The sequence below is a fragment of the Acipenser ruthenus genome, chromosome 2 (genome assembly GCF_902713425.1).
Source record: "Acipenser ruthenus chromosome 2, fAciRut3.2 maternal haplotype, whole genome shotgun sequence".
NCBI lineage: Eukaryota > Metazoa > Chordata > Actinopteri > Acipenseriformes > Acipenseridae > Acipenser > Acipenser ruthenus.
Genome location: NC_081190.1, coordinates 44,990,013 through 45,015,389, shown reverse-complemented (window position 1 = coordinate 45,015,389; position 25,377 = coordinate 44,990,013). Strand labels below are relative to the sequence as shown.

Here is a 25,377-nt window from a genome sequence, read left to right as displayed (position 1 = left end):
TTTACAAATTTGCATAACTAAAGAAAATAAAAACTGAATGAATACCTACAATTTTAAAGCAAAAGCTCACATCCCTGTATGAGAAACAAACAAAATGCCAGGCAGCCAAATAAGAAACATGAAACTAAAGAAAAAATATAATATAGATATATATATATATATATATATATATATATATATATATATATATATAAATATACATAGGAATCGATTTACAAGAATATGTGTTACCACACTGCTAATTTAAACTAAATAGGTATACATGTATACAGGGGCCAAATCCAAGATTTTCATATTGCAACCAGTTGGGTTTGTACAAGCCCCATCAGACATCTAAAGTGGACTGTGAAAAAACCAAAAATACTTCTATAATTATAAAATTCTTTAGATATTTTTTTTGTTTTGTTTTAAAAAAAAAAAAATACAACGGTGTCTCCTAATGTTGCTGAAGCTTTGTAAACATTTTATTTAGGAAATGTAAAAGGTGTAGTTAACCAAGGCTTTAATATATTATATATATATATATATATATATATATATATATATATATATATATATATATATATATATAAATCCTGTCATTAACATAACATCATCATCATCACGCATTTTGCAGTTCATATCTTTTTCAATTTTTCTCCAAGACTTTATTTTCACCCGTTAGTTTATTTCTTCCTGCCTCGATGCTCATTAACCCTGTCAAAACACTAAAAGGTTCCTTTGCTTTGTTACATGCAGTAGGATCCTACCAAAATCTCAGACACCCCTTCTGTGCAGCACATGGAAAAAATACATGGGAACAGGGAGTTCATATTACTGGGAATACAGGAAAATAATCTTTTAGTGTTGAGCCTAATGAACTTCATCCTGGTCAAAGAACCATGCACACAACACTATGGGTCCAATTAAAACATTATGGTAATGAGGCGAGAACACATTTAGTTTTAAATACCTTGGTCATTAATCCCAATGGACACCCTAGAGTAATAGAGATGGTTGTGAAATCAAAGAAAATGTTGTTTAGCTATTGTCATCGTACCCCGTGTATACAAATAAATAGGTGTGTATGAGTGACAGTGTGTCTCGCATACCTATATACACACATAAATGTTATATATGTATCAGCACAACCTCTACACATCATACAAATTTAAAAATAAAATAATTTTGAACAGAAGTGAAAATATTGAACACCCATTATTATAGTATATTGCCATTTCTTAATGTCAGATATTGTACATTGTTATATAGCATGGGTTGCAGAGCTACATCCAGTAATACCTAACTTCTATACCCTAGTAAAAGGCAGACTACTGGGCACTGTTCCAGGCATCAAATATGCATCACAAAATTAATAACTACAATAAGAATGCATATGCTGCATATATATGCATATATTAGTCACTATCCCCACTCATTTCAAAATAGCTCTATGAACCAAGATGTCATTGTACATTGTTAGCAAAATAATACTTTAAGCTTTCAATGGAAGGGAACCACCAGGGAGAAATGCCTTAGAAATTACAGGCATGTTTTTGAAACATCAATAAGTATTATTTAAGGTATCGCTACAAATTGACCAGTGACAAAACATGTTTAACTACTTGTTCAGATGCAGTCAGACAATTAAGAAAGCAGCAGGGTGGTATAAAGATTTTTCTTGGTTGAATATGTTATGTTAATGAAGAAAAGACCAAGGACATCAAAGATGGATCATCTGTGTTTAGATGTGCCACGCCTTTGTCAGACTACAACTGTAAAACAATGAACAGAACAAGCATTGTGTATCTCAGGTCTGCCTCTGTAACTCTAGCAGTAATAAAGTTGGTATTTAGACATCGATCCAATCAAACAGAAACACAATTTTCATAGCTTTGCTTTACAAAAAGAAGCAAAACAATGAATATGACTATGAATATGATGAATATCCAATTCCATTTTTGGCACGAAGATGAATGCAGGTTTCAAAGGAGATCTATCAAGAGTTTGAGGACAAAAATAAATTGTAGGACAGTATTTCAGATCTCCTGAAATATCCGGGGCTGCAGTTTTTTTTTTTTTTTTTTTTTTTCAAACCAGAAGGAAAAACAAAAACATACACCAAAAGTTAAAAAAAAAAAAAAAAAAAAAAATTGTTCATGCATCTGCTCTGAATAGGATTTGAGATCAGAATAATAATTTAAAAAAATGTCCTTTATCCGCTGTTCAGCCTGGTAAGGTTTTGCCTTATATTCTCTGGATCTTGTCAGCTACAACAACAGGGTTTTCTTTCCTGATTTTTTCTGCGGCTTCTGCTTTGTAATCATATGGGCAGTTGTGCTTGTCAGAGTAACGGTGAAGTCCACAGAACAAATTTCCACAGCGACAACCGAAACCTGCAACAAACAAAAAAAAAAAAAAAAAGAAAAAAAAAAAAAAAGAAAGAGTGAACACTTTGTAACCGTCTTTTCATTTTTTTTTTATTTGCTGTATTATTCTTGAAAAAATATTTTAATAGAATTTTATAGAACCTACTCTTTAGAGGACAAATACTCATTTGCATAATCTAACATTGCTAACATTACTTGTATTGTAACGCTTGAAATGTTTTTGCCTACGATTGTAAGTCGCCCTGGATAAGGGCGTCTGCTAAGAAATAAATAATAATAATAAAATAATAATTATATATATATATATATATAAGAGAATCTCCCATCTCACCTGTTAGGCCAACCTTCTTCCTACACATGAAACACCTGTTCTTCCTTGTTTTGGGCAGTTCTGGGGCTTTTGCTTCATCACTTCCTGGTGCACTGGGGTGGGAAGCTGATGCAGTAGGCTGAGTTAAAACTGTGAATGAAAGGAATGTCTCATTTGAATTCAATGACACTGAAAACATTTCAATAAGAAAACTGTTCTTATTCAAATTAAGTGTATGAACAGTTTCTAAAATTATGGTGCAAAGACGAAGGCACAGTAGGCAAATGTTTACCACTCAGATGACTCATAAAACCTAAGAAATTACAAAAAGCACAGAAAATAGTGCCTTGTCTGGTATGAATAAACTTGCAAACTGCAGGGGTTTACTGGTTAACTGCAGCTCAATGCTCTGAATTGTAGTATCTTGTTCTTGTTTATGAAATTTGTCTGAATGATGTTTCTGTATATTTACCCTTGTATTCTTGCCCCAGGACTGTCAGTTTAAAAACAATTTAATCTAAAATCACTTTTTATCCAGCTATGCTCAATGGATATTTTTGACAATCTTTGAAAATCCTTACTATACTGTATATTGAGATGTGAACGTGATGGGGCTTAAGCGTGGCAGCTTTATTTTTCCCTTATAACAATACCCTCATCATAAACATGTACTTAACTTAATCCATTGTATACCTTTAGTAAAGAATATAGAATATTCTCCAGCATATTAACCCTTTGCGGTTCTATGTCCGACATCATTAAAAAGACGCAAAAAACAAGTCTCTAGTTGTTTTTTCTCCGGAAAAAGCTGAGAAAAACCATTCAATGGCCGAGGGAGACCGATAGGAGCCGAAAAAAAAAGGGGCGTATCTCATGAATACAGATAGCCCCGACACCACATAGATAACACGGACATAAACAAACAAGATAGCTGCTTCCGCATTCAGCACTCAAAGAACATCACAGACATTTGCAGAGATTTTTTTAGATTATAGTAATAAAATAACGACTTGGATCGCATTATTGAGGAGTATGGTGATAAAACGAGTGATCAAGAAATGATTTATCGGTATGTACTTTTATCAAGAGATATTTGAAAAATATAGCGAACAAGGGGTGGGGCGGGGCTGGAGATGCAGTACTGAGTGCCCTGTTGATATGCAGTGCCTTTTAAACCTGTTTTACTGTGAAAATAAATACTTTTAAACAGCGCGTCTAAAATAAACTGCGCATGTGAAAATAAATTGGACCTGACACACCTGAGACGCGCCGAATAAATGGACCGCTAAGGGTTAATGTCTGCAGACATCTGTGTTTAGTTTTCAGATGCTTGATGCAACAGTGCTGATCAAGCAATGATTAACACCTCTGCTAAACTTAGACAGGAGACATAAACAGCAAGGTAACCAAGAACACATCCAAAGGTTAAAAGGCAGGTTCAGGCCAGGGTCATACTTCTATCCACGTTTTCATTACAAACAATCTCAACTTGTTCCAAATCGCTCGTACAAATCCATCACATGTTAGTAAACCACACACCATTTGTTAGAAGTAACAGAACCTTTCACCATTTCTATTTCAGATTGAGTGCAGCTCCCTATAAAGCTAAAACAGCCCACTTATTGAAACTGGACACCCCAGACCATCCACAACGATTGCCTTTAAAACAACTCTGCTGTTAAAAGGCACTGGAATTCCCTTTCAAGCTGTCCACATTCTGCCATAAATCACAATCCTGGACCGATAAATAAAACCGCAACATTATATTCAGCTTGGCGAGTAAATATTAATTCAAAAGGCTGCCAGCATTGGAATACAGGTATAGAATTCCAGTAAAAACAAAAACATTATCTGGGAGGCTGTGATTTGGCTGCAGCTGCCACAAAACTTTGTATCTATTAGGACTATCAAATTACACATCCCCTTTCAAACACGTAAACAGGTATCATTTGCACAAATGGTGAAATCAGCATAGTTACTGAAGTCCAATTATAGCAATGTTTGCTGTATTATGTATAAATGAACCTATAAAAAGTAACACAGAGCCAAAATACGAAGACACAGCTTGGTTTAGTTTTTTTCTATAATGGTCAAGAGAGAAATCAGTTTTAATTTTTAGATAATATACAAATTAAATACCCGGTTGGGCAGTTAGTTCACACACACCAACAAATATCCGAACGAATAGTTCTTATTCAAATGTTTTTCATCCGATACAAAAATCAGATGTTTGTATTCGCTAGAAATGGCAAAAATACCTTGCACTTATTTACCACCTCACCAGAAGTTGTCCGTCAAAAAAATAAATAAATAAATAAATAAATAAAAAAAGCTCCATGTGATATGTGAGAATATATTTAAAAACAAAAAACAAAAACACACACACAGACACAACACAGCAGCTCTTGAGCCTCTATTTAAAAGTTTTAGGACAGCAAAAAGTAAACAAACCAGATTATGCGCGCGCACCCTTAGTGATCTATGGAAAGCCTTCTGGATCAAAAACGCATTGTGCTACTTTAGAGCGAGTCAGAATCTCATGGGACAGGCAAAAGGAAATACGCCATTTTGAAATGCCCGCTTAAACATTACCCAACTTGCTGAAAATGATGTATAGTGATTTTTTTATATAGATTGTATATATTATATTTTTTGTTGCGACTTCCTCATGTGGAATGTAATAACATGGTTCCTGCAGCTCTCAGCTGAGCAAATTTAAGACCTTTTTAAGACTTAAGACCAATCTTTAGAAAATTTAAGACCCATTTTCACATCAAGTATACCAAACGTAAATACTAAAATTGTGACTAGTTCAAATACCATCTAACAATTATTTATTCAAGCTGTATGAATTGTAAAATAATCAAACATTTTGATGTTAGTACAATACATACAGTACCAATGCAATGATAACAGTTGATGACAAGGGTTATTGTTAAATCTTTCTTTAATCAATAGAGCAGCAGTTCATTCCAGCTGATCAATTATATATTTATGAAATCTTAAATGACATTAAGAGCTGTCAAAGCTGCAAAAAAACAGCACTCTCACTTGACCTGACACTTTATAAACATTAAAGTAAATATATTTTGACTATATATATACAGACGTGCTCAAATTTGTTGGTAACCCTCCACAAAAAACGAAGAATGCACAATTTTCTCTGAAATAACTTGAAACTGACAAAAGTAATTGGCATCCACCATTGTTTATTCCATATTTAATAGAAATCAGACTTTGCTTTTGATTTTTTATTCAACATAATATTGTAAATAAGAAAACAAATGAAAATGGCATGGACAAAAATGATGGGACCGCTACCTAATATTTTGTTGCACAACCTTTAGAGGCAATCACTGCAATCAAACGTTTTCTGTAGCTCTCAATGAGACTTCTGCATCTGTTAACAGGTAGTTTGGCCCACTCTTCCTGAGCAAACTGCTCCAGCTGTCTCAGGTTTGATGGGTGCCTTCTCCAGACTGCAAGTTTCAGCTCTTTCCATAGATGTTCGATAGGATTCAGATCAGGACTCATAGAAGGCCACTTAAGAATAGTCCAATGTTTTGTTCTTATCCATTCTTGGGTGCTTTTAGCTGTGTGTTTTGGGTCATTATCCTGTTGGAGGACCCATGACCTGCGACTGAGACAGAGCTTTCTGACACTGGGCAGTACGTTTCGCTCCAGAATGCCTTGATAGTCTTGAGATTTCATTGTGCCCTGCACAGATTCAAGGCACCCTGTGCCAGGCGCAGCAAAGCAGCCCCAAAACATAACCGAGCCTCCTCCATGTTTCACTGTAGGTATGGTGTTCTTTTCTTTGAAAGCTTCATTTTTTCGTCTGTAAACATAGAGCTGATGTGACATGCCAAAAAGCTCCAGTTTTGACTCATCTGGCCAAAGGACATTCTCCCAGAAGGATTGTGGCTTGTCAATATGCATTTTAGCAAATTCAAGTCTGGCTTTATGTTTTTCTTTCAAAAGTGTAGTCTTCCTGGGTCTTCTTCCATGGAGCCCACTTTCGCTCAAAAAGCGACGGATGGTGCGATCAGAAACTGACGTACCTTCACCTTGGAATTCAGCTTGTATCTCTTTGGCAGTTATCCTTGGTTCTTTTTCTACCATTCGCACTATCCTTCTGTTCAATCTGGGGTCGATTTTCCTCTTGCGGCCGCGCCCAGGGAGGTGGCTACAGTTCCATGGACCTTAAACTTCTTAATAATATTTGCAACTGTTGTCACAGGAACATCAAGCTGCTTGGAGATGGTCTTGTAGCCTTTACCTTTACCATGCTTGTCTATTATTTTCTTTCTGATCTCCTCAGACAACTCTCTCCTTTGCTTTCACTGGTCCATGTTCAGTGTGGTGCACACAATGATACCAAACAGCACAGTGACTACTTTTCTCCATTTAAATAGGCTGAATGACTGATTACAAGATTGGTGATACTAATTAAAGAAATTAGTTTGAAATATCACTATAATCCAATTATTTATTATCTTTTCTAAGGGGTACCAACAAATGTGTCCAGGCCATTTTAGAATATCTTTGTAGAATAAGCAATAATTCATCTCTTTTCACAGCTTCTTTGCTTTATTCTATGACATACCAAAGGCATGCAAGTATAGATGATAAAATAGCTTTTAATTTCATCACTTTTCAGGAGGAATGAAGCATTATTTCAATGAGCTGTAAGGGTACCAACAAATTTGAGCACGTCTGTATATTATATATATATATATATATATATATATATATATATATATATATATATATATATAAAATCCTGGAGATAACATAACAGTTTAAACCATTAGCATTGTTTAGTCATCAGTATCAATCGAATTTAATCTTTTAAAAAAAAAATAGTCCATTGCATTTCTTGTTTTTTTTTGTATACATTTGGAATCACTCATTGTTTTTTACAACAACAAAGAGAGGCTCGAACGAGTGGTATTTGTGGAACTAATCTGCTAAGAAATAAATAATAATAATAATAATAATAATAATAATAATAAATAATAATAATAATAATAATAATCCGTTGTGTTTATTCAGCAACACACATAGGCTACAACTAGTAGTGATTCATTTTTTTTGTTTGTTTGTTTGTCAGGAATACACAAGGTTACGTACATAGTAAACTAAGAAGAACTGTAAAAAAAATAAAAAATAATTATGGTGCACAAACTGATTTTCTGACAGCGGGAAGCAGCTCTCTAGAAAGTACACACCGTCTGGATCAGAGAGAAATAGCTATGGTCTGGAGGATGTAACTGACGCCATTTTGGCTCACACAGAGTTCTTATCATGCACTAAGTAAGCGGGAATTTGGATCCAACATGGCACATACGGTCTTCAGTTTCAGAATACTCAGCGAGTTGAGAGACAACCCGGTTTCCTTGTTACAACGAACAAATCAGCCACGCGATAGGCTGGTAACTCGACTCCTGTGCACCACGCAGCTTGTTCATAGGGTGAATCAAAAGAACCGATTAAATGGGGACTCTGATCCGATTCCCATCGTTCACCTAAAGCCAGGTTTACACTACACGATGTTTTCAAATCGGGAGACGCAGCGCCACGCACACGTACCGATTAAGCTACGACTTCTCACTGTAGATCGGGGGATTGCAAGCTACACACACTACACGAGATATCTTGTCGCGGACAGCGCCTATTTTCATTGCAGAATCATAGACATAATTCGGGAGAATCATGGACTCAAGCGAGGAGGCGATCGCTGTTGTCTATGCATTGTTTTGCACAGATAAAAGAAGAAAACGCGGAGTAGATCCATTTGGACGCGCAATTGGCTTATGTAGATTTTGCTATTAATATTTTTCTCTGATATGAAAAACATTAAATACTAGAAAAATATTCTCATTAAATTTTTTTTTTTTTTTTTTTTTTTTTTTACTTGCTTCCAAACTGGTTTCATTATGACGGTGCACAAGAAATGGCTTTAAGAATTCAAGATTCTTTAAAATCAATTTCCACCTGGAAGTGAGGTCTTTTGCCCCACTCCCACTGTGACGAGGTTTCAGCAGCTTTCTGCTTCTCTTTGGACTTCTACCACTGACCAAAAATAATTATAAATACATATTACAGTATCATTATTCGTATCTATATAATTGAAAGCATGCAGTAATGCATTTTGAATATGTACTATGTGTGTATAATAAGACAGTGGATATTGCTAATGTCATACTCTGCAAATTCCAGCATGAGAACTTAGGGACCTAGACTGCACACATGTTCAATATTGTGATAAAAAAGTTTATAACAGTTATAACATTAGGCTATAGCAATGTCAATATTTATTTCATAGACGTCTGTGCTCTGAACCAACTCGAGTCGAGGTGCATCCAAAATAATAAAATCGAATCTGTTCAAAAAGCGCAACACTCGCTCCTAGTACAAAATATTTATTAGATTAAAAGATTGGCATGGGAGATTGGCCGTCAAGCGGTCGTCAGATGAATAATTTGAAGACTTTTATAAATATTTTATACTACGAGCGAGTACTGCGCTTTTGAACAGACTAGAATACAACTTTAATAGCTACTACAAGTTTGTTATAGGTTTAAATATGCAACAACGTAATCTACATTCTCTCTATTTCACACACACACAGACGCGCACCCCTCCTCGTATTTGATTAAATTAGCAATACAAGCATACAGTAGGGGTTTGAAAGGGATATCGAATACGAGTGACTGTAGAAATTGATTCTAATGAGAGCACACACTACCACACACAGTAGGCCTATCTGCTTCGGCATTAACAAGTTATAACAATTATTTACTTGGGTACCTGGTTCCAAAGGAATTTCCCTCCATCTTTGCTCCTTCAATGAGCGATCATGATAGGAAAAGTCACTTATGTCAAAGACACACGGGTGTTCCTGCCACATCTACACTATCCTTTCCTCAATTTTGAGGCTCTACACTTTGCGGGGCACAGCATTTCTCTTATTTTTCGGGATAAAAATGCTGCTCTGCCTCGGTGGTGTCAATCACTGGGCTACGTATTTTTTAAATGGGAATAATATTGTATTAATTTTTTAATACATAAAACCCAAATCCCCACAACACAATTGAGCTCGCTAGTAGTAGTATCAGCTCGAGGAGACGGCAACATCTTTACAATACCTTTTAAAATAAAAATTCAAATGCCTAAAGTTTTAGACAAGTTCTAGTAGTACATAGACTTTCTGATGATCTGCACTGGTGTATGTGCTTAATACATTTCACTTAATTTGACTGAATCCTTTGTGCGACGAGGGTGCACTGATAATACTTCTTTGGTTCGGTAAATTAATAGAAGTCAGTGATGAAAAGTGTAGTCGGTTTATAGTCAAAATCTAAATCTTGAACATTTACTGTGCCTTGTTCGTGCTGATATTTTCGAGTTTATTTGTTGTATGTTTTCATTTACTTACAATCACGTTTGCTAGCGATCATTGTTTAGGGTACGGGCGGTTTCTTATTTGTCGGACCTGGTCCGACATTGCAATTATTCCTATCCAGTCCATTGTCGGACCCTGTCCGATATCATCAAAAAAACGCAAAAAACAGGTTTCTAGTCGTTTTTTCTCTGGAAAAAGCCGAGAAAACCATTCAATGGCCGAGTGGGAGCGACAGGAGCCGAGACAAGCCGATAAAAAAATAAAAAAATAAATAAAAAGGCGTATCTCATGATTAGTCATACTTGCCATTGGCATCCCATATGGGCGGTCATAAGGAAACAAGCTGGATGTTACTGTATCAGCGCACAGAGACTATCACGGACATTTGCAGAGCTTTTTTGAAATGTTATAGTAATAAAATAATGACTTGGATTGCATTATTGAGGAGTTTGGTGATAAAACAAGTGATCAGGAGATGATTGATCGGTATGTACGACTATTATTATTATTATTATTTATTTCTTAGCATATGTGAAAGCGATAGCGAACGAAAGGGTGGGGCGGGGCTGGAGATGCCTAGTGAGTGCTTTGTTGATATGCAGGGCCTTTTAAACCCGTTTGACTGTGGAAAAAAATACTTTTAAACAGCGTGTCTAAAATTAACTGCGCGTGTGAAAATAAATTGGACCTGACGCGCCTGATGCGCACTTAATAAATTGACTGCAAAGGGTTAATGCTCGGATATGCATGGCAGTTTTCAGAACTTGATCTCTGGTTTTTTATTTTTATAGAAAAAAATAATTTAAGACCTTTTTAAGACCTTCATCTGAAAATCGGTCATATTTAAAGACCTTTCAAGGCCTTAAAAATTGAAAAAATAATTTAAGACTAAGACTTTTTAAGGATCCGCGGGAACCCTGAATAAACGATGAACAGAATGCCGAGTTCCCCCCCCCCCCCCCCCCTTCGTTTTACAACGCCATTTCCACGTTTGTTTTACTTGACGTACTTAAAGTTAAATTTCAGTTGCTTGTTCCAACTACAAAAAAGCACAAGTAAACCTCAAGTTATGTTATTACTTTATGAAAATGTGTCTATGGCCACTGTTTACTGTGAAGAAACAGCAAAGGCAAGGAATGAAAATAAATAAATAAATAAATAAAATAAATAAATAAAAGTAAAAAATAAATAAAATGTGGTTTCAACTTTATATACTATATTTCAGGAATAAAACACCACAACGTTTAACTTGAACTGCTATTTGGCATCCTTTGTTTTGTAGTTAATTCACGGTGTATGTAAGGCCTACCCAACGTATTCTTTACTCCTGGGATATTATTTTAACGTGTTACATATTGTAACATCTTGCTGTAAAATAGACACACACACACACACACACACACACACACACAGGGTCCACACACACACACACACACACACACACACACACACACAGGGTCCACACACACACACACACACACACACACACACACACACACACCCCTGCCCCTGCTGCTATGCTGTCTCTGCCTGCGTTCTGAGCAATATAATGGGTTTTATTACTTTTTGAAAACAAATGAATATCCGAGTGAATATATAAATAGAGCGAACATATCCGAACATGAATCCCGTTTTTGTCCCAGCACTTATTTTATAGATAGATCTTTTTATCTTTGAAAACTTAAAAAAAAGTCAAAAACAATGAAAAAAAAACATTAAAACACCATTTCATAACAAATTAACAATTGTTTCGTTGATTAAATAATATTAGACAAGCCAATTACATGAATTCAAACAATACAATATCAAAACTTCACACAGTTTATCATCTTCAATGTCACACAACACATCATCTATACACCAAATCTGCTGAAAGCTCTCTAAATTATTTGTAGTTTTATAATAACTAAAATCCAGCTTCATTCTGCTTAATAATAACATTCTAAAATAGTAACAGGATCTTGATTACTAAAACCATTAATATTATTTTTTTCTACATTTTTTTAAAATAGCCAATTTGGCTTGTTCCAAAACACAATTAACAAGTTGAATTTAAAAATGGTCCTTTTTGCAAAATCTGAAAACCAAAAATAAAAGATGACATTCACTGAACTGGAAACTCAATCCAACAATAATATTTCTCAGCACATTGAACATGGGTTTTAATCTTTTACAAAAAAGAAAAGTCTCTCTTTGAGAGCAAAAAGGGCAACTATATACGGTTGACAAAAAGACCGGATCTGTACTTTCCCAACCTCCCACCATATCCTCAAAGAAGAAAAATCCCCTTTCTTCAACATCCATCTCTCCCAAAAGAAAATAAAACATTTTTTAAAATGTCCATCATTGGCTAAACGATTATTAAAATGCCAGTATGCACTATGAATTTTCAAATTTGGAAGCAATACACAGCATGAAGCTAAATGATGAAGCCAGTAGGAATAATAACACAAGATTTAAAAAGATTCACGTTGTTTAAAAAGTATAAAGACTGTCCAAATCAGGTCAGGGAAACATCATTACCAAATGTTTTGACCCATGTGTATTGTCTAACTATACCATTAATTTCTCAAAAACTCTCTAGCAGACTGTGGATGAGGCTAAATGTGATTTCTGTCTAACCCATTACTTACTGTACAACTAAAATCACCACCTAAAATAAGAACTTCTTCTGGTCCAGTTTGCTAAAATACTTTCTAAATGCTGGAGAAACAAGACTCACTCCATACCATTAGTTGATGCATAAACATTTATAAAAATAAAAATCTTGCCCTCAATACAAGCCTGAACTTTCAACAGCTGCCCTTTTACTATTTCATCATAACTGAGCTGAGATTGAAATTTTCTAAAAAATAAGAATAGCCACCCCAGCACTTAGATTTGTCCCATTACTAAAATATATATTCCCTCTCCAATCAATCTGATTTGCTGAGTCAATATGCGTTTCTTGTAAAAAAACTGACAGTCAAATTTGTTTTGCTTAATATATTCTAAATAGTGCAGTTCTCTTCTCAGTATTTCTACAAACCATAATTTTATATATATATATATATATATATCTCCGAGTCATTGCAGAGATGGAAAGAAAAGAACACTGATACGAAAGGAAGAAAAACAGACACAAAAAGACTTCAAACTTTACTAAGCATCTTAACTATTTTTGTTTTAAACAACCACAAAGTTTACTAATGATGTTCTTTAAATCATACATATTCCCGAGTGCTAAACATGTCTAAACTATTAGAATTTTTCTTTAAACCGCATACTGAGCTCATAAACAGGTTAAAATCAGGAAAGAAAACCTCAATCTGGATTCCTCTCCGTCTATTTGTTTGATCTAAAAAATCCTTAAATCTTTGAGCAGTGTACCTACTACGGCACTTAAAATCTTGGGAGTCTGTAAAACTGCCTTCCTCGCTCTCAGAGGCAGAACTTTCCTCAACCACTGCACTAGCTATCAGTTTATTACTGGGCACCGCAGTCACCTTTACAAAACTCACAGCTTCACTACTGGCACTGTGCTTTTTTACATTAATACTGTTCTTCAGTTTTCTTTGCCTTTTTCTACAGGGTAATTTAAACCCATTAGTCTGTGCTCCCTCTCCCACTTCCATCTGCACATTTTCTGACACTATTCTTCTGCTGTCTCTACTATTGCAGCCTTATTTTCAAACTCTCTCACTCTCAGTCTGCCCTGTTTCAGCACTTTGATCATCTGGCTGCATTCTATTTGAAACGGCGCTACTGTCTAACCTCTGCCTGTGACTCAATTTTCTTCTCACTTGCAGACTCTACATTCAATCCACTTTCATTATCAGTCTGTCTGTCAGGATCAGAAGGACCTAGTTGATCACTGTCTTCATGCCTTCTCTTCTCCCTCTTTCTCCGGGCAATTGTCCCTCACTCCCACATTTTAAGCACTTCATCGAATCAGAAGTGACGAAAACAACATAAACAGTAGCCTCAATCTTAAATTTAACAGCAATATTTAAATCTTCATTTACGTCATGAAGCACCATATATACCTGTATTCTAAATGACACTACATGCTTAAGCTGGGGGGGGGGGATTTACACCCAAAGGGATTCTCTTTACCCTGACATTAATTGCCCATGGCGAGCTAACTCTCTCTCTCTCTCTCTGGAGTTTCATTTTTTTAAAAACGGGGGAACATTAGACAGAGTTATTCTCCTCGCTGGAACAGTGAGCGGTGAAACCTGAAAAAACATATCAACAACAATACCCTTTTCCACTACTTTAGAGACTAAATCAACTGAACTCAAAAAACAACAAATCGATCCACTCATCCGAGATGCCGATTTAATCTCTTCACAACATCCCCTATTGCCAACACACATTTCTCTAAGGGAATAAAAACTTCTGAAACAACTTTAACTCCATATCGACAGGTTCATTTTTTAAATGGAAAATTAGTCAACGCTCCCCCCATTCCCCCTCCCGACGCAGCCATCCTGGCTGCTTCCACCGATAACTATAACACTTTTACACAATAAATACCAAAAAACAGAAAACGTATAAATAACAAGAAAAGAAAGTGACGACAGACCTGTCAGAAGCACTCACACAAACCTCCATCTCTCCACGATCACACCGAGACAGACACAACCAGTCAATAGATAGATAGATAGATAGATAGATAGAACATGGACCGAAAGGAGGGCTATAGTAGAAAATTATTGACCCGAGGGAGACTATTGTTACCAACAGGGGGCTATAATGCCTGAGGCAGCCTGGAAATTCATTGCAAAAAACTACGTTAATGCAGTAGGGTTGAACTCATCACCACAAAAGCAAGGAAATGTGCCTTTGGAAGGGTGGGTATTCACTGACACGGAAGACAGAAGATTGTATTTGCAAACACCGCACAGGTGCCCAGTTTCTTTTCTTTATTTATTTTAGCCTGCAGAGGGCGCTGTTGTCTGTGGCCTGTCTGTGGCCTGATACAGGCAACCGTAATCAGGACCACAGGTTTCCAACACAGGTATATGCAAGCGCACTCACAGGTTCTGAAAAATAATAATGAAAAACAAAGGCGAAATGAAAACGGAACACAGTAATAAAACTACAAAACAAAAGTGCTGCTTACGCAGTGCCCCCACTGCCGCCAAGGTTCCCCTATCACTACACACGTCCCCTCGGGTACGTAACATTATATTTTAATAAATGTTTTATTTAAGGCTAGCTGTCTTCCTCAGCAGTGCTTGCCTGATTTTATTCTTCTTGCTTCTCCTGCCTGGTGTTTGTGTACGCTCGCCTCCTCAGCTAGCGTCACTGGGTTTCCCTGGTCATGGCTCACCGAATGCACAACCAAGCGCAGTTCTTATGGGCCGAGCAATCCCCCAAGGCCCGCTTCTCTGCCTCTCAGAGAGAGGGAAAGCCAACACACCCTCTTCCCCACCTCCCTGTGTCATCGCCATAACTGACAGGTGGATCTTACGAGACTGCTGCCCTCTTCCTGCAGAACTACGCATGCGCCAAACAGTCAGCACAGACCTCCCCCGTTACAGTGCCGTTAGGGTTTTTACATCAGATCTTACACGCTAGAAGCAAGAATCTATGTGCCATATGCTCCCTACCAGCCAACCTGTATGGTTATTTGAATGCTTTGAAATGGAAACACACTAGTCTGTGTGACAAACATGGTCTGTCTAATTTTCCATAAGGAAGGAACTTGTACCTGCTTTCGTTTTGTGTAGTAGACATCTTTCACACTGTACATGTTTCCTTCGCATGTTGTATTTTGATGTATTACGATTAATGTTGCATTCAAGACAAAAAAAAAAAATAATTAAAATAAAATAAATGTCTGTACTGTGTAAGGGGTTGCGGGGAAAAGAAAACCAAGACGGAGTTGTTCTCATTTTCAACTAATGAAGGGACCTACCAACAATTATAGCAGCACTGTGTTATTTCAATATACGTGCCCAAAGTCTTAGATATAGCTCCAGCTGATTCTGAATGGTTTATAGAATGGACACGTATCACATAAACTAGCAAATGAGATTCAGAAACGAGGTCTTTGAGTATGAACCGACCTAAAAAATTACATATTGCATTTTTTCATCCTTCGTATTTGGTTTAGAATTGAAACTGTTAATGACACAACTTCGATATGGCAGTGAAATGGTATGTTTTTTTCTGTTTGTAGATTTTTGCTTGCCATCTGTTTTTGTTATCAGACACCTTGGGGTACACAGAAATAACAAAAACAGACAGTTACAATGGCAAGCAAGAAACTACTAACGGAAAGAAAAACATACCGTTCCACTGCCACAAGTTACAGGGATTTACAGGCTGAATTGGAACCATGAACGTTATTATAATGGAACCTTACGCCGTACAGTAAATTATGCATCATGTGCACGTTCGTTGTTAAATACTGAAGTTGTGTCATTGACAGTTTCAATTCTAATTTTCCTCAGCAAGACAGTGCGACGTCCGAAATAATGCCACACAATATTTCAACATCAGATTGTTCAGAAACTGATAGGGAGATGGAATTTGTGGCCAAATTCGACTTTCCCACTCAACGGTGTGTAGATGATTGTGCATGTGTTGTGTCAGGAAATGCAAATGAAAACCAAATACGAAGGATGAAAAAATGCAATATTTATTTTTTTAGGTCGGATCATCCTCAAAGGCCTCATTCCAAAAGGAAATACATCGTTTCCGAATCTCATTTGCTAGTTTATTTGAAACGTGTCCATTCTGCAAACATTCCGAATCGGCTGGAGCTATATCTAAGACTTTGGGCATGTATATTGAAATAACACAGTGCTGCTATAATTGTGGGTAGGTCCCTTCATTAGTTGGAAGCGAGAACATTTTTTTTGCCTCAGAAGAGATGCTCGAGAACAGAGATTTGGCATTATGCAGATATTTGGGCGCATATGGATTATTATACAATGACCAAATACATTCGGAACAGCAAGTTGGGATAGTTTATGTTTTATTTTACATGGGGTGCTGATGTACCCTTTAATTAAACACCTATTGTTAGGGGTAACACTGAGATAACCACAGACTAAACATTTGCCTACTTTAATTTATTATACGTTTCACCCACAAAATATATTTATTAAAAAAAAATAAAAAAAATAAAAAACACATACACAACACAGTCAGAGCGCTTTTTTATGCATCTAAAAAAAAACAAACAACAACAAAAAAAAAAAACACCTAAATGAAAGGTAATCAGCATTAAAATCACATGCAAGGACGTCCCAGGATCTTCAAAGAATTAACCCTTTGCGGTCCATTGTCGGACTGGGTCCGACATTGCAATTATTCCTCTCAGGTCCTTTGTCGGACTGGGTCCGACATCGTTATAGCAACGCAAAAAACGGGTTTCTAGTCGTTTTTTCTCCGGAAAAAGCCGAAAAAACCATTCAATTGCCGAGTGGGAGTGACAGGAGCCGAGACAAGTCGAAAAAAAAAAAAAAAAAGGCGTATCTCATGAATAGTCATACATATGGCCCTGGTATCAGATAACGGGGCGGCATAGTAAACAAGCTGGCTGAGTGCGTCAGCGCACACAGACTATCACGGACATTTGCAGAGCTTTTTTCAGATGTTATAGTAATAAAATAACGACTTTGATCGCATTATTGAGGAGTTTGGTGATAAAACGAGTGATCCGGAGATGATTGATCGGTATGTACGACTATTATTTTTATTATTATTTATTTCTTACATAGGTGAAAGCTATAGCAAACGAAAGGGTGGGGCGGGGCTGGAGATGCCTAGTGAGTGCTTTGTTGATATGCAGGGCCATTTAAACCTGTTTGACTGTGGAAAAAAATACTTTTAAACAGCGCGTCTAAAATTAACTGCGCGTGTGAAAATTAATTAGACCTGACGTGCCTGACGCGCACTTAATAAATGGACTGCAAAGGGTTAAGAGATATGTTTTAAAACACATGCATTTGCTCCTTACTGCTTATTAAAGGTTCATAAAATGCTCTCTTTTCAGATTGTATCTGGTAGAGCCAGAAACAATGTCAAATGACCTTAAAACCTTATACGATAGTGATTTTAAATTCAAACAAACCATACCTGGTTCTGCTGCCTCAGCTTTTGGTGTTGTGACTTTTTCCTCTCTGGAAATGCTCATTTCTGTCATTTGCTGCGTTACTGGCAAGGAAGCTGCTGGCATACCTCTGTCAAGTACAGAAGAGTTCAGCAGTTACTTTGATGCAGCAGCTTTCAGATGACATTTCTCTATACTTACACCCACTAGTAAAAACCAGAGGTTATTCAAATTGTTGTATCCCTAGTCAAAGTTAAAAAATGCTTTCATAAACACGCACACACACACACGTTAACTGTAGGAAATTGTTCTTTACAAAATTCTTAGACGTAATAACAATAAAGCCGACAGATGTACTTTAAGAAATCTTTATCTTGTAGCCAAGTAATTATTGAGCATTTATTAAAAATTATCTTTGAGTACTGACACTAGTCTTGGCAAAATGTTGACTTTACATCCTACCACCTTTGGATATAAACTCTCCTGATGAAAATGTCAAGATAATCTCCTGGACTCACCTCGATGTGTCAGCCATGCTGGCGGATGTGGCTTCCGAGATACTTAAACTAGCTTCTAGTCTCTGGATAGCGGAAGCTTCTGAGGTAGGACTATTGGAAACACTGCTAGTACCTGGAGCAAAGAAAATTGACCTTTAATAGAAAAATACAAATATATGTAAAACTTGTGTAGAACATTATTCTATAAGCAATCATACTGCAATTGCTTTAATGTCATGGCAAGGTTTAAAACATCTGTCACTCTACAAAACCAAATTGAGTCCTGCTTTAATTCCGATATTCAGCTTATTTGTAACGTCTAATTTCAAGATAGCTGATCAACAAATTTCCCTGCCATACATACTGTCCTTTCGTAGAACAGGTGAAATGGCATAACCCCAAAGAAACTCACTTGAACAGCCAATACCATTAGCTGTACTAAAAAAAATAACTTAGTTACACATTGTGAAAACATTTAGACAATAATATATTTTAAATTTTAGGTTATAACAAGCCTCCTCCTCACAAGCCAAACCACCCAAAAACAGAAAGGCTACTTAAGCTGTAATAACACTTTAACCAATAATCCACTTGTCAAAGCAAACGTAGGTGCGACACATCAACTGTAGTTATTACCCAAAAAGCCAACATCCTAGTTTAGACATTTTGTACTCATGCTGTACCCATGAGAAAGTGGTGTGCTTGGTGAAAGGCAGAATTATTAAAAGGGGTTTTGTACTGAAACACTTCATCGCAGAGAAGGCAGTCTTACCCTTTTCACCCTGTAGCAGTACAGTAGACGGTGTTATGAGAGACACGACTAGCTTAATCGTGGGCCTACTGATTTTCCTTTTTTGTTTCTGCAAAAAGCATTGACATTATAGCTGACAATGTCTCACAAATAATTACTTCAGCAGTAAGAAAAAAAAAGTACAAATCTATGAACAAATGAAAATAATTGTAACTTAGTGCAATACATCTTCACCTACTGTAGTGAAGCGAAACCTACTTGCAATGGCAACAGTACAGAAATGTGTGGATGCTGTAGTTAATCTTACCCACTAGACCCATTGGGCTCATTCTGCCACTGCTTTGCTGCCTCTGCAGGTGCTCCTTGTAGCATACCGAGCACATCCCACTCGTCCTAGGATTCCCATAAAAGCCACAGCCCATAGCGCACAACACTGGGCTCTGGTTTGTCTCCTGGGCCATATCTGTATGCTGTAGATGCTAGAAAAACAAACAGAAAAGGCCATTAGAAACTTGAGCATACTCAGAATCAAATGACAGCAAAACAGTCATTAGTTTAATTTACGGATTTAAAACAATGTTTTAAAGCCAGCGCTGGAAGTAATTTTGCACACTATGAAAATGATTAGGCCTATCTGATAATAATAAATTCTTAGTAGGGAAGTGGACCAATATATTGTTCAAGTCCTTTGTGTGAAAATCTCAGAAGTAGTCTTAAGAAACAAAAGATCTTTCGTCATTAAATATTAAAATGTGACCTAGCAGAAAGCTGTGTCATCTGCTATTTTCTGTCCTTGGTGTGTCTATTTTGGACAGTCAAAATACTCATTGTAATTTCCTGTAATGCTTACTTTTATTTTTGCATGTGTATACGTATGACAATGCAAGTAATCGTGTGTGTGTGTTAATGTTAGTAAGTTTTCAAAAGCACAATCAATGAGAATCACCGTGTAACAATTTTTTTTATTTTTTTTGGTTCCTGGGTAGCAAGTGTTATTTCCTGATTGCTTATGCCTCAAAAAGTATAGAAAATGGCTATTCCCCACAAACTTTGCTTTTGTGACCAGGACAGTGATATTTTGAAATTGACCTATTTTCCAGAACATTCCAGATAGATTCAGTGCTGAGTAAACTTGGAGTAACTTCGAGAACTTTCCAGTAATATAAATAGTAGTATAAATACAGGGGCCTTAAGCCCACCAGTTCAGTTTAGTTCCAGCTGCCTAAGTGGATACATATCTGCATTTTTCTGAGATGGCATCAAGGTCATAGGAGACTTCAAAATGGTGGCATTCCTGATGGGTCTCCAAGGCGGTTTTACCAAGTTTCCCTGCTATCTTTGCCTTTGGGACAGCAGGGACACCAAGGCGCACTACCACAGGCGGGACTGGCCACAGCGGACCGAGTTCTCTGTGGGGAGGAACAACGTCAAGTGGGAGCCACTGGTGGACCCCCGGAAGGTGCTGATGCCACCACTGCACATCAAATTGGGCCTTATGAAACAATTTGTCAGAGCTCTAGATAAGGAGTCGGCAGCCTTCAAGTACCTTCAAGACTTCTTCCCTAAGCTGTCTGAGGCAAAGGTCAAAGCCGGTGTCTTCGTCGGACCACAGATAAAGAAGATCCTGGAGTGCAATGAATTCCCCAAGAAGCTCACTGGTAAGGAGAAAGCGGCTTGGAACAGCTTTGTCGCAGTGGCTCAGGGCTTCCTGGGCAATCACAAGGCCGAAAACTATGCAGAGCTGGTTGAGACTCTGGTGAAGAACTACAGCACAATGGGCTGTAGGATGTCCCTCAAAGTCCGTATCCTTGATGCTCATCTTGATAAATTCAAGGAGAACATGGGAGCGTCCTCAGAGGAGCTTCCACCAGGATAACTGGACTTTGAACGCCGTTACCAAGGACAGTACAGTATAACGAGAACATGATGGGAGACTACATTTGGGGGCTGATTCGTGAAAGTGATTTACAGTGTAATAGTAAATCTCGAAAAACTACTCACTTCTAAATCTTTTGTAGTCATTTTTGTATTACTTTAGTATAAATACATGTTAATTTGGATTCATATGTTGTTTTTTTCTGACTTTATGTGAACGAAAAGACACAAATTCGCCCGTTTTCTCATTGGAAATAGGTACATTTCAAAATATCACTGTCCTGGTCACAAAAGCAAAGTTTGTGGGGAATAATAGCCATTTTCTATACTTTTGAGGCATAAGCAATTAGGAAATAACACTTATTACCCAGGAACAAAAATTGTGTTACATAGTGTAATCTTTGCTTATTCTGTTAATTTAAAAATTCAAATACAGTGCTACCGTGTTATAATGCTGTTGTCGGGGTCCATAATTAGGAGACCGCATTACTTGTGTTGCCTTATAACCAATATTGGCATTTTTGTTCCCAAAATGATTTACAATGCCCACAAGCCAAATTAATATTGTAGCATACCGTGGAAAATGAAGGAAGGAGACACACACAATTTGCAGGCACTTGAATCCACTGTTTATTGGGATGATTATTCTCTGGGCCACACCAAAAACAAAGTCTAGCACTCTCACAGCAGCACATTCCCTATATGCTTTCATGTCCCAACCTCCCCGGACATCCCCCACCAATCCTGGCTGAGGCAAGCTTACCGCTTCCCTGTTAACAAAACAAACAAACAAACACACACACACACACACACACACACACACACACAACAAGCAAGCAAAAAAAAAAAAAGGGGTCTGTAGACCAGTCCTGCAACAGTATAAATCCCTGGTTGTTACAATATATACAGTATAATAGAAACTGCTATTCCACCAGTTTAAAGTTTACACCAGTCTTATTTAAATTGTATATTTTTTTAAAATAAATGTTGTAAACTGAACTGTAAATAAATAACACAGAATCCAAGGATGTTTAGACACCTGTATTGTTTCGTACTTGTTTTGTAACATTAACGGACAGTTTGTTTTTACTTTTAGAAAAAAAAAATAGTGCAAGCACAGGAGCTTTACTAGTACTGTATGCCCCAGTTTCAACTTCAATGCACTAAATACGGTAATGTTGCAAAAACAACAATAAAACAAAAATCAGTGTTGTTGGTTCTCTTTTCTTTGAATTTATTACAATGTATCTGAGCATAATTCACGATAAAGTCACCAGGATCACTTAAAGTACCTGGAACGTTCACGAAATTGCATTATAGGGGAAATGGAAGCCACAACCTTACCGATGGTTTTGTTTACTGTAAATCCAAGCCTTGCCACAGCCTTCTTTGTCAATCAAAGCAGTGTGGGTCTGCTCCCCACCCCCATATGCATTCTTTGACACTAAACTCTTTGTAGGGTGGAGTAAAGGTTGTACTCCATAGCCTCTGCAGAAAGCACACGGATGCAGATTTCTGGAAAGAACATGTAACCATGTGAAGTTTGAAAAATGCACGTCATTACGGAAATCACACCTATCACTACTTCAGGGTGTGTTTGCTACAAGTGGGGTCTTTTTAATGACCAATGAAATATGTGCATACCGACATCAAAGCTCTATCTAGAAGACCACATTTTATTTTACGCATTGATGTTAACAAGGGGGTGTGAAAGTGGCTGAGTGGATGCAGGTGCAGGGGTGATGCAGTGCAGTAATGAAACACACAGAGAATTTTAATCCTGTTTGGAAAGGGTTTTATTTATTTTTTATCCAAGTTTGGTGACCAAACAATAATCCCCCGGCAATACACAACAATGTGTACTGCACGGGGTAGACACAAACGGGATTACAGTCCCAAATAATAAACACAATATCCGCCCCACAATAATACACACACGGTCACCAGTCCTGGGTGTGTGCAGTAGTGCTCGTGGTGGGTTGCACATGTTTATTTAGTGACAGTGGTGGAGTGATGTTCTGGTTCAGTGCTGGCCCTCGGCAACAGTTCCAGAAACGTCTAGTAATTTATCAGACAAAGACAATTACAAACAAACACAACACAACACTCATGATACTGTTTTCTCACAGGGTCTCTCACAGTCCTTCTCGGTTCTTTTCAAAACAAACCAATGCGAAGGAACAGATTACGATTCTACGTCCCCTTTTATGCCGTCACACATGACCCCTTGGTAAACGAGTGCAACCACCTCTCCAATCTGCGGCTGTCACGTTGTTTCCCTACCTACATAGTTAATCAAATTAGATACATACAAAGAAACCATAATGAGAGTCATTAAAAAAATAAATAAAAAAAAATTGATTTACTGTGGGCAGAGCATGGCAAGGACCTGGCACCGACACTGCTGATCTGTCACAGCAGAAAACTGTGCACAAGTCATTTTTGAAGGCTTGCGATTTGTTAACTATAGATCAAAACCTGGAGTATTATTGGAGTAAAAGAGGCTGTATTGGACTTAAGAAAATAAAGATAAATCAGTGCTGCATTACTTATTTATTTTTAAATAAATTTTGTTAAGAAGCCACAATAACATTTTACACTGGTCTGAATATATTGCACGCAGTCAGGATTCGGTCAATCACTGACAAAAATAACAAATTTCACAATTTGAGCATTTACAAATTATCAAAGAACAAAATGAAAGGTGATTTTGGTCTTTGAGCAAATTATTTTGATCAAATTGTGAAATGTAAAATACCAAACAAGCAAAGAGCAAAACACAAAAGAAGAGTCAGCTTCTTCAGACAGCTGAAGCATCTCTGGAGCGCCTTTACAGTGGGAATGAATTTCAATTGTCTGATAGTTCTTTCCTAACTACAATGAAGTACCCAAAGAAAACAAACTTTCTCTTTGTGCAGCATCAGCAGCTGATTTATTTTTGTCAAACAAAGAAGTGCTTCTGTGTAAGGGAGTGCAATTCTAAATGCCACAGCAGAAAGCCTTGCAAAAACAAATACAGTGATTTGTATGTTTCTAAATCTAAATTGTGATTTTTTTTGTTTGTTTAAATGACTCTCATTATGGTTTCTTTATATGTAATTTGATTGAACTACTTTAAATTTTACTGGACTTATTATCTAAACAATTAAAACAGTGTTTTAAAATGAGGCACAGCAGCTCAGTGGAGCTCTCAATATGGTTTCTTTTGGAAATGTTCATTTACCAAAATTGTCATCATTTAAAATAAAAACATTTAAGGTTCTTTTGTTGTCAAAAAGCAGTCTCCGGCTGTCTGGTGCTAATCTGGGTCTGCAAAACCGGTTTTCTAAAAAGTTGTAGTTCACCCCTTCCTATGACTTGAGAATATTATAAATGTTAAATAAGCATGCTTTTCTTTCTTTTGCTTAAAAAAACAGTGATTAGACAAACGTGGGCCGACATTTGATTTTGCAGTTTAAATACTATAATATGAATAAAACAATCAATTTTTACTTGTGTTCGTTTGTTCCTCAAACTATTTTCTAACCAACAAGGCAAGAACATTACAAATGTTATTTCAAATTCACTTTAAGTTTAAATGAGCCCTTGCAAATGAGGCCACGGGCTCAATGGGTTAACTTCCTGCATAAATAATAAATACATAAATAATGAATCAATGGACGGATCATAAAAATTTCATTTACTGATTTTATGTTCATTCAATAAAAAATAAATTGTATTAAAAGTTTGTATTTCAACACCCCGCAGATTGAGCAGCATCTCTGAAATCTGTCCAGGAACTGTGCATTTGCTCAAATCGCTTTTTGCAAATTGATTATATTGCTTTACTCTAAGATCGAACAAGCTGTCTTCTTTTGTGTTTTGTTCTTTTGCTTGTTTTACATTTTCCATTTCACAATTTGATAAAAATAATTTGCTCAAAGACCAAAATAACCTTTCACTTCATTCTTTGATAACACTATGTAACACAATTTTTGTTCCTGGGTAGTAAGTGTTATTTCCTAATTGCTTATGCCTCAAAAGTATAGAAAATGGCTATTATTCCCCACAAACTTTGTTTTTGTGACCAGGACAGTGATATTTTGAAATTTACCTATTTCCAATGAGAAAACGGGCA

General features: G+C 36.8%; 1 protein-coding gene across 2 annotated transcripts in view; it reads right to left on the bottom strand.

The window, feature by feature from the left end:
* Positions 1–622: 622 nt before the first annotated feature.
* Positions 623–25,377, bottom strand: part of LOC117408967 (AN1-type zinc finger protein 5-like) — a 33,156-nt gene continuing 8,401 nt past the window's right edge. For both annotated transcript variants that reach the window (XM_058996417.1, XM_034014441.3), the window contains 5 exons: positions 19,693–19,864; positions 18,656–18,767; positions 18,164–18,267; positions 2,701–2,829; positions 623–2,375 (listed from right to left, as the gene is read on the bottom strand). In XM_058996417.1, the coding sequence (XP_058852400.1) occupies positions 2,227–2,375; positions 2,701–2,829; positions 18,164–18,267; positions 18,656–18,767; positions 19,693–19,864 (666 nt within the window). In that variant the 3' untranslated portion in view covers positions 623–2,226. The remainder of the gene's footprint in view (positions 2,376–2,700; positions 2,830–18,163; positions 18,268–18,655; positions 18,768–19,692; positions 19,865–25,377) is intronic.